The 10,659-nt window shown below is 35.0% G+C and overlaps 1 protein-coding gene across 1 annotated transcript; it reads right to left on the reverse strand.

Moving 5' to 3' along the window:
* Positions 1–5,206: 5,206 nt before the first annotated feature.
* On the reverse strand, positions 5,207–10,413 carry LOC110722884 (mechanosensitive ion channel protein 6-like). Its single transcript, XM_021902175.1, has 5 exons — positions 7,938–10,413; positions 7,300–7,423; positions 6,812–7,105; positions 6,494–6,696; positions 5,207–5,742 (listed from the first exon to the last, which is right to left on the reverse strand). Exons 1-5 carry the CDS (start codon positions 9,881–9,883, stop codon positions 5,454–5,456), a joined length of 2,856 nt encoding a protein of 951 aa, XP_021757867.1. The 5' UTR covers positions 9,884–10,413; the 3' UTR covers positions 5,207–5,453.
* Between the last annotated feature and the right edge of the window lie 246 nt (positions 10,414–10,659).

The raw sequence follows: 10,659 nt of genomic DNA on the forward strand, positions 1-10,659 counted from the left end.
TGCTCAAAATTATAAATCCTCAAGACCGGACTTGAGAATTTTTTTTTATCATTTTGGTCCTAAGAGATGAGAGTATGACAGGATTTATAGTTTGATCCTTTTTTAAGGTACAGAAAGTGCTAAGTCATCAAATAATAGAAGGACTAGGTTTTTTGGGAATCCCAATTGTTCTATGTGCACAAACAATTCAAGGTGATGTGCTCTAACTGAATATTGCAGATGTTTGTGAGTTATGAGATAGAATACCAACCGACTAGACATTTCTAGTTGAAATAATTAAAGACATGACACACCAATTGAATGTTCTACAGTAAGAGCCATTCCTGAAAGAAGGCAATCGGATGGATTTGATAGCCAGAAACTGTTACAAGAGTGAACTAAAATATTTCAGAAGATAGCTGCAGTTGTTGTGACAACACTACTCTGACATGTTCTGATCAAACACATTATTACTTGATCAAAAGAGTGCAAATAAAATTCCATGCTTATCTCTTTCCAGACACTTACAATGTCCACAAGTATCTCAAAACTTCTAAAACTGAGTATCCATCTTCAAGCAATTAATACTTCCTAAATGCAAACAAGAAACTCATATGACAGCAAGTCAATAAACACAAGAGCACAAGACAATGCTGTTTTTTGGGAAATCTTGGCAGTCAATATAATGCAAGAGATAACACAGGCTGGAACTTCCTACAACAAGAAATTAACACCCCCCAACGGCTTGACCTGTAACCAGTATAGCAGCATTTGAAAGGGAAAGTCACACAGAAAATTTGAGAAACCTCTAACTTGAGTCTTATTCAATAACAAATCAAAAGTTATATTTCACTTAATTCAGACATATTATAGTCAGACATCGTGACAATTTCCTAGAACAATGGAGAAATTAACGCTGCATCCATTGTACACCCTTGGTTACAGACTTATTTTTTGTTACTGAGAAAAGGGTGATAAACTGATAGCTGATTAAGTCATTAAGAAGCATACAACAAATGGCATATATGAGAAGCAAATTCTGATATTAGACTACTAGTTATGTCAAAAGCCTGAAAAGTTCAAATCATTATGAAATACATTGATCTAACTAGTAATATTGAAAGCCTGATAACTGCTACTGCAAGCCAAATAGTAGGCTATCAAACTTAACCATTGTTTCACAAGTATATGCAAGTCTGATACAAGTTTTAAGACTTAACCATGCCCAAGCTTTTCATATCAGGTAATGTCTATACAACAAGTACACGCAATATTTGTGTTATACGAAGAATATGTATATGGAAATCTAATTCCTAGGTAAAGTCTTAACTTTTTTATTAACATTTTAAGACCAGAGTTACCAAAAACACAACATATAAAAAGCAAAGTGTACAGAAAATAACCCTCTTTTCTCCTAAATTACTACATTTTTCTTTAAATTACACCATCTAACATAGTACCAGAGCCAAATAATCCTCCATAAATTAATCTTTAATCTATTCGGTCTTATCAAAGCTATGAATCAAACTTGGAATACCCAATTTCAACTTATAACTAATTGGCCTTAAATCACAAGAATTATACAAGCAAAGCAATCAACTCCATAGATTTAGAAATACATTATGACACCCAATAGTCCAATTACTCAAAAGCTTTGTAATTTTCTATCCCATGAAATTGAAATCAGGGATTTCCCTATATCCATTTTATACACCCACCGACCACCGTAATCAAAACAGGAAAAACTTTTAGAGACAAGCATAGAAAAGTACCATTTTCAACATAATTTATACCAAATTACAAATATTCAAATTAATCCAAAACCCCATATCCCTAATTTTCAGTTTTATAATCGAAGAACAGACATGTGAATCACATTATACAGCTCATCTCTAATAAGTTAAGTTCAGTTCTTAATTTTCTTCTCTCATAAATTGTTCAGCTCCAATAAGTTCAATTCGGCTCAATTCAGTCAATCAGAACATGCTCTAAGTTTTCAACCGATAGTGTTTAGGCACAGTTGAAGTTATTGATTTCAACTTTAGAAATATGGAAAACTAGAAATATGGCTATTTTTTATCGTAAAATGTTATTCGTCAAATCCACTTTTAACAAATTCCTAGTTGATTATCACTACTGTCTGAAATTAAAACAAGGCCACCCAGATATTGCTTCTTCCTCAAGCTCTGCTGCTATGAGAACCAGAGCTCCACCTCAACAAGGTTGCTTCAAACTGAACACTAATAGATCATGGATGAATTTAGGTAATGCAGGGGGAGGTGGTGTCATCAGGTGTGACAAGGGAATATGGCAAGAAGGGTTTGCTTTGAACTTCAATGCCATAACTTCTACTTCTGGTGAACTTATAGCCATTAGGGAAGGCTTACTTATGGCTTGGAAAAGGAATATTACTCATCTTGATCTGATATGCGGATGCTCTGACCAAAATGCTGAAAAACCCAAATAATCACAAGGACACTGATCTTGGAAACATCATAAGAGATGTAGCCTCTCTTCTCCAAAGGACATGGACTGTCATCATCCTTCATGATCCGAGGACAGTTAACCTTGTGGCTGACAAGCTGGCTATATGATTGGAAGAACTAGAGTGAAGAAGGGGGGAGAAGGAAATTTACTTCTATCCTCCAGCTAATGTGTTTGAAACCTATACTTCAGAGATCCCTGACTATCATCCTACAAATTAGCTATGTCCTGCTAGTTGATCCTAGTTCACCTTTTGCTCAAATTGTGAATCTTAGGAAGTCTATAGTTATAATCCAGTCTAACTACTATCTTAATGTTTTATATGCTTTTGTGAACGTTATGAGGGATAACATGCACCTACTTACTCTGCTTTTGCTCAAGTGACTAAGATCACTTTGATATAATATAGCATTTCTATTTTGCGTAAAAAAAAATAGATTTCAACTTTAGAAAAAGAGAATGTGTTACTTGCAAACCAATAGACTAGCCATTTAAGTATTTATTTTGGTCACAATTGAAAAGTTGAATGTCTTTAAATTGCTTTGACCCATTTTTTATTTGTAAAATTATAACCTATATATATTCAATATATATATCCCTATCAAATTAACAACACAAGGAAATGATGTACTTAATGGTCTAAACCTCTTCGAGAAACATTTTACGAGCTCTCAAGGTTAGCGCGTGTAAAATATTTCATTATTCACTACTTTTGCTCGGTGGTTGAATATTAATTTGATGGTTTATTTGTGCATCCAACTAATAAAGGGTAGCACGTTTATTTAAAATAAAAAAAAGATATAATGCATGTAATGAAATATGAAAAAAATAAACAAACCCGACTCACTTACTAGTTTGGTTGTTACAAACAAGTCTTTTTCATAACATTTTACATGTCAATAAGGGCTTCCTCGTAAAACCCACTTAGACGTGAGCAAAGCTAACATGTCCAGCCCAATTCACTAGCTGAAAGCATTGAGCAATATGGACCTCATGCTTAGTCATTTTGTTAGCCCCAAAATGTAGAGGCAAAATATACTTGTATGAGAAAATTTGGAGAACTATTTCATATTTTTACAGTGTGGGAGTGGGATACATATTTTTTTTCCCACTTCCCACTAAACTTCCCTTCCATGAGTTCCAAACTAACAAACTTCCCACCAACCTCAAGGTGTTTATTGCTCTCCCATATTGAAAGTTGAGGAGAACAAAGATTTCTTTATATAAGATTACACCCCTCTTTTTTTTTTTTTTTCCCTAATTTCTTGTTTTCTGTTTCCTGCGTTTTAGTTTTACATTTTTAAAAAAACAAAAAATAAAAATACTCCGTAATAAACAATGTCAAATAAGCCCTAGGATATCCAATATAGTGTTTTGTATGTCTAGTAATCAAATATTTGAAAGTTCTCAAATTGGTTTTGGATAATAACCTTTTAAAATCCATTATCTACAGTAAATTATTACTTTGTAGGAGTATTAAATAACTGCTTAGAAAATGTTTTGAATATCAGATTTAATTTAGAATATTCAAATATCCATTTTGGTCGCTCCTTATAAATTTTGATCTTCCTTTCTTTTACTTTTACGTCAAAAATTACTAAAGGTAAGCCTAAGCCTCTAGAAACACAATTTTTGTGTTCCTTTGACATGTAAAATTACTTTTACCATTTTAGTACTTTTGGAACTTTATATATTTCTTTTTAGGTCGTTGAATATTCAGCATTCAGCAACTGATATGGCAACGATTATCGCATCTCCTAGTAACATCTTCTCATACAAAACCTATTGCTGTACCAAACTACCAATAACGTAAAATTACTAAAATACCAGAATACTACTACGTATTAAAAAAATAAAAACAATTATTAAAAAAAATATATGAAGCCGCAATTTACGGTAAAAAAAAAATAGTGCAAATAAAAGAAACAAAAAGCCTAATTTAATTGTATGAATATGAAATGTAAGTTTATTCCAAAAAACAAAAAAAAAAAAAAAAAAAAAAAAAGAAAGAAAAGAAATGTAAGTCTACTAAAATTCAAAAAGATTCAACGATTGCACATGTATTCCTAGTTGATAGCCAGCATCTGAGTCATGTACTCATCAACTTTGCTGGTAACATTCGACAATTATTGCCTCAAATCTCAATATTAGACAACCATTCTCTAGATACGCCACCAACTTGCAAATAATTGCAATATAGCATCAAACAATAATTCTTGTACAACATAATACAATTCGTTAGATTGTTTATAGGCCATGTTCACTTAATATAATTATTTTTACTGAACTGAAATTATTTATACTAGATTTTCATTTCATTATATTTTTCTTTAAAGTTATTGATTATTATTAAACTGACACTATTTTTTCTTAACATTATGTTTGTAAGGGGAAGAAAACAAACCAAGGTTCAAAACAAAGAATTTTCTAAGATTGTTACTCCATAAAAAGTAAAACTGGAAAAACATAGTACTAGTAAAATATACCTCATCTATTGATTAAAGACCCAATATAATAAACATAGTTTAGAATTATTCCATTACTTCCTTTATTAAAGACCCAATATAATGAAACTTAAGTACATCGAATAAATTAAACAATTTTCTTTATTCTTTTGCAAAAAACTTGATAGGCTTGTCTAATTCTTTTATCCTTTGCTCTGGTTTGAGGTCGCAGAATATAATTTAGATAGGATACACATAATATATATAACCAGAACTAACATCGGTCCATATCGAACATATAAAGCACAAAATAGAATAATACTAATCGAGTTATCAAAACCTAATAAAGATGATAATATACATTATGATTCGCAACTCTGGCCAGTTCTTACAGGGAAAACTGGCGCCACAGGAAAGGCAAGGAGTAAAAAATCTCCTCAACCTTTCCCATGATTCCGCCTAGTGTTGCTAGCAATGTAGCATTATAGCATGTCAACCAAAGGCACTGACAGAGCTGCTCTCCACAGACGTGTTCCATAAAACTCATCATCTTGCACAAGTAGCCCAGTTAGATGGAACCCTATCGGATACCACAGGCGGTAAGTTTCTGACATTGACGTCCATGGGCAACATGCGGTACTCAATGTCAAGATCTTTGAAGATCTTGACCATTTCCTCGACAAGAAGGGATCTCCTCACCCATCTCTCTCCCATGTCTTGATGGTTCATCCTATGTGATACCCAAAGCGAAAACTTTATCTTGTTCATGTCATCCACATCCCTCATTACAATCATTGGCGCTGGGTACCAGTGATCTGACTTGTTGTCAATGTACCTGAAGCAGATAATCAAACTAGTTATTAAAAAGGCTGCAGCACTAATTCTACATCATTTAGAGATGCATTCAAGTGATTAAACCCAAAAGTGATTCGCAAGACATTGTAGGCAAAAAATGATAATCAACAAGAGCCTTATTTTGAACTCTGATGCGGCTGTGTTATTGAAGGTATATAAATAAACCATAACCTCTTCGACTTACAAAAATAAGTTTCGGTAAAATCAGGTTTAATCAGATCAAAATTAGTAGTAAACAACAAAAGCAAAATCAGGTAGTGCGAATAAGGGCATATATAGGACTTACTGATGATCATCCAATACATTCTTGAAAACGACGTACTTCATATATTCTTATAGATGAATACAAAATTATTGACCATTTTCTATTCGTTAACTAATGCACAGGAATATTATCTTATATGTTTAAAAATAGTGCTTTTATAACATATTCTTATTCCACAAGGTTTGGATTAAATAGGGACATTGGGACCCTACAACTCCACAAGCCAAATTAGCCTATGCGCAATAAGATGTGGTAGAAATGCCGAAGGACCACCCCCCCCCCCCCCAAACACACACACAGAGAAAGGCTGAAAGTGATACAGAATGAGAACCATCATACAAGTTGCTATTGTTTTTTCTTTGGGTGGGACAGAAAGAATTAAGATATACAGAAAGATATTTATGATATGCCAATCAGATGAATTCTCAACCTTCAACAATGATAACAAATGCAATTTACAGCTTACCTTGTTATTCTTTCCTTCATCAAAGATAACTTTTCCCCCGGAGTTGAGACGTGTACGCAGAAATCAATGAAGTCTCCCATATCTGGACTTCGGTAGTAGTTGCTGATAGGCTTGGTTGCTAGCACACTGTTTGGATAAATGATTTTATGGTTGTCATATTTCAAAAACACGGTAGTCAATATATTCATCTCCTCCACAATCATCTGTGAAAAAAAAAATGCAATAAAGTATTAGTAAGCATTATATCTGATGCATAACAGATAATACCCTCGAGGCCCTAAAATTTGAAATTTCTAATTAAGGCAACTGACATATTACCTGGACTCCTTCAATTTCACAACGATCACCTACATCAAAAGGATGCATAACAAACAAAAAGATGATTGCTTCGAATGTTGTCTTGCAAGTGTTACCAAACATGAAGGCAAGTACAACAACTTGGGAGCTCACAAAGACCAGAAAGTGAGTAACGGGGACACCTAGGATCAGAAGCCAGATAATTATAACAGCAATACCGACAATAATATTCACCAGATGGTGAAGCTTGTTCACAGCTGTCTTTGTGTCATTGAGGGACAATGCAAGAGCCCTTCTTTCTCTAAACACATTAACCTGGTATAGTATAATATAGTAAGATGGTTTGCAAAAGAAAACTAGGGGACAGTGAGGGATATTAAAAGGGAATGGGGAAAGAAATATAGCTCATTTTTATGAGCTACGATTTGACAAAACGTACTACTTAGCCAATTGTTCATAGCAATTAGTTGAAGGTTACAACAAAATTAGAGATGGATGTGACCACTTACCACCCAGTTTTTAAGTGATCGTTTGCTGATCCCTTTACCATCAAGAGCTCCTTCAAACATATTTATTGTCCTGTGTGCTTCATCTTCCCTCAGAAAGCGCATCAAGTCCGCCAATTGTATATATCTTCAGCACAGGAAAACCAGACACAGATTACTAAGATACATCATGACAGGAGAACAATGATGCCAAACAGGAAACGAAAGGATAATGTAACAGGATGATAACAGATGACTGCTACAAAAGGGATAAGGAACTACAAGCATAACTCCACACACCCTCTAATGCCTTCACTATATCGAACAGTTTAGCTAGTTTCTAAGCTTAGGTCATCCTACACTGGAGACTGTAACGCTGTAACAGGAAACGATATAAACTAGGAACACAAGAGCATATGTATTATAAATTTATAATAAGTTGAAAAAGGAAACTTCCTATGATAAATGAGGATTCCTAAACACACTTGACAGTTCAAAATCAGATATGGAGTCAAAGTTAGAATAGAGAAACACAATTCAGCTCAAAGGTCATAGTTTGCAAAGCCAATGAGTCAATGACATTCAATAATTTGTGAATGTGTAACTTAATGTATGGTTTCAGGAAAATCATAAATTATAAGTGCAAGGATAAAATGTCTTACTTTGAACCTGGTGGAGCAACATTAGTGAATACTCTCTTGGCAGCAGCTTTTGCTTCCTTCTCACTACGAATATGCAATGCCGAGTCATCCTCCTCTAAATTTGGATCAAGCTGCTCGTCAAGAGTAGACAGAGCCCCCTTACGAACAATATTCATCAACCTCTTCATATTCCAAGCAGATACATTCTTCTGATTCCATCTGTGCAAGTGATCAATACTAATCCCATCATCCTTTTCTTCCTCTTCCCTCCTAGAGTTTGACGGTGCCCTAGGACTCTTCCCAATCACTGAACTCCTAGGACTCTTCCCAATACGAGGACTTCTCTGCAAGGCACTTGCACTCGACCTTCCACTCCCTGCTGGCGGTTTCCCTTCATTAGGCAAACAACTCGCTCTAAGATCAGGAGGGATATAAACCCCAGCATTCTGAAGCTTATTAACCTCCGAAACAACCCTCTCCTCCTCTTCCTGAATACGCTGAATCTCAAGGTAAGGCGGTCCAGACAAGGTCTCAATCACATATTGATTAAACAACGCGTCCTGAATCCTATCAAAGAAGGCGGTAACATGGAAATTCATAGCCAACACCTTAAGCAACAAAGTCTTAATCAACCACATCAATGTAGCCACCATAAAACAGATCAAAATCTTTGTAACATAAGGCAAAACCTGACTACTAGTCTCCTTCTCAACCTTCTTATCCAAAATCAAAATCCAAGCAAGTAAAACCCACCCTAACCACAAAAACTTCTGCACAGAACTCCTCAATCCATAAACAAAATACAAAACCCGCTTTCGAAGCAAGAAATTACGCTCAATAAAGAAGACAACAAGATGAATCAACCACCCAGAAACCAACCCACCACAAATTAAGACTAACCCCATAACAAACCACTTCCATAATTGCATATCCCAAATAGCTTTATCCCTAAAACGTTTAATCACAAGACTACATATTAAAGCAGCAACAATTAACACTAAACTAACCCATTGCAATACAGTAAAGAAACTCAACTTCCCTTTTTTATATTCTTCTGGTAAATCCTCACCAAATGGATCATCTTCTTCAATTTCTTCACTCTTTCCAATAAACCCAGAACGATTTAATCTCCCAGATCTTTTATCATCTTCAGGTGGGTCCATTAATCTGGACTTAGTCTTCATCCTCATTAACCCAGGTTTCTTCTGCTGAAACGATGCGTTTGACCCACTACACTGAACAACCTGATCTCCGTCATCTCTTCCGCTAACCCCCGCCATAGTTTGGCTTTGATTCCGCCCACCATCATCACTCACCCTCTTCTGAACCAGCTCACTCTCTTTAAACGACACCGTATGATGGTGCGTTCGAGGCGTAATCCTCCCGTAATCATTCGGACTCTCATTCACCGGCGATAAACATTGGTTCTCCAAATCCACCTCTCCTTTCGGGAAATCAAACTCCCCCGAAGATGAATCATCGTCATCATCACCACCACCGCCGTTATTTTGATGTTGCACTTCATTGTTCATTTTAACGGGTTTTTTCATTGTCGAAACTTGAGCAGCAAACGCGTCATTCTGGAAATCATAGCTCGACCCACGAACAATAGGCGGACATAGTCCGGAACCAGCGGCAGCATTACTGGGTGGGGGAGATTTGGTGGGTTCAACGGCGGGAGCAATGGTAACACCAGCAGAAGCCGCAGACGAAGAAGTTGAAGCTGAAGGTTCAATTTTAACAGAGAAATCAGAGTTGAAAGAAGTATTCATTGGGTCGTTTCTACTTTGAAGTAATCCAAGTCTTTCTTCTTCTTCAACACTATTTTTCTTCTTCTTAGTATTGCTATTACTTGTACTACTACTATGTTTAGCACTATTATTTGGAGAATTTGTAGAAGAAGGTGAAGAAGAAGAGTTTTTAGGAGGGGATTTTCTTAAAGGACTACTCCCTTTAAAAACTTCCATTTTTTCAATATTTTTTTTTATGGAAAGATTCAAAATAATGAAGATTTTATTACAATATGAAAGGGAATAAATTGGAGACGAACACCTGTAGTTTATGGTTAAGTTGAAAGTTGTACTAATGTTGTAAATTAAACTTAAAATTATGAATGAGCTGGAGTTGAGTAGTACTATTGTTGTTTTAGTAGTAGTAGCAGCAAAGATGAGGAGAGAGAAAATAAAAAAGAAAAGAGGAGAGAGAGAGAATGAAGAAAAGATGCGTATAATTTTGACAATTGAGAGGAGGTCTTATTGAAGAGGATTTTATTGTTGTCTTAGGTCATTGTGTGTTTACCTACTCTTGCGGGATTTACTACTGACTCTTTTTTTTTTTTTGAAAGAATTCTCTTTACAATAAATATGGAAAGGATGGCGGTATTAACGTTTAAGTTAAGGTTATTATAGTGTTTTGAGAAGGACAAGGAGTAAAATTGGAATTCTATGTTCTAGTAGACCCTATGATCATGGTTGGTTGATATGGTAATTGAAATAATACCGTTTTGTTTTGGTAAATGAATTATTATCAGGAACTTTTTTATACGGTAAGTTTTATACACTTCTAATTTTGGCTGATTAATCACATTTCACAAATTCTTATATGTGATTGGCCATACTGTGTGGCTAACCTATATGAGAGTCATTTAGTTAGTGTTATAGGAGTTAATAGGTCTGTATTTTAGGGATTCTAAGTCAGTATTAATTGACTTACTCGGTCAGTTTTATTCTTTATATTTCGTCAC

Source organism: Chenopodium quinoa, unplaced genomic scaffold (genome assembly GCF_001683475.1).
Source record: "Chenopodium quinoa cultivar QQ74 unplaced genomic scaffold, ASM168347v1, whole genome shotgun sequence".
Taxonomy (NCBI): domain Eukaryota; kingdom Viridiplantae; phylum Streptophyta; class Magnoliopsida; order Caryophyllales; family Amaranthaceae; genus Chenopodium; species Chenopodium quinoa.

What these genes read in the sequence shown, in the direction of transcription:
- LOC110722884 (XM_021902175.1), bottom strand. Translation starts at nt 9,883, where the DNA reads ATGGAAGTTTTTAAAGGGAGTAGTCCTTTAAGAAAATCCCCTCCTAAA. An exon ending in GTTGCTCCACCAGGTTCAAA is followed by an intron (nt 7,424 to 7,937) that starts GTAAGACATTTT and finishes CCTGTGCTGAAG; the next exon opens with ATATATACAATTGGCGGACT. An exon ending in GTGAAATTGAAGGAGTCCAG is followed by an intron (nt 6,697 to 6,811) that starts GTAATATGTCAG and finishes TTTTTTTCACAG; the next exon opens with ATGATTGTGGAGGAGATGAA.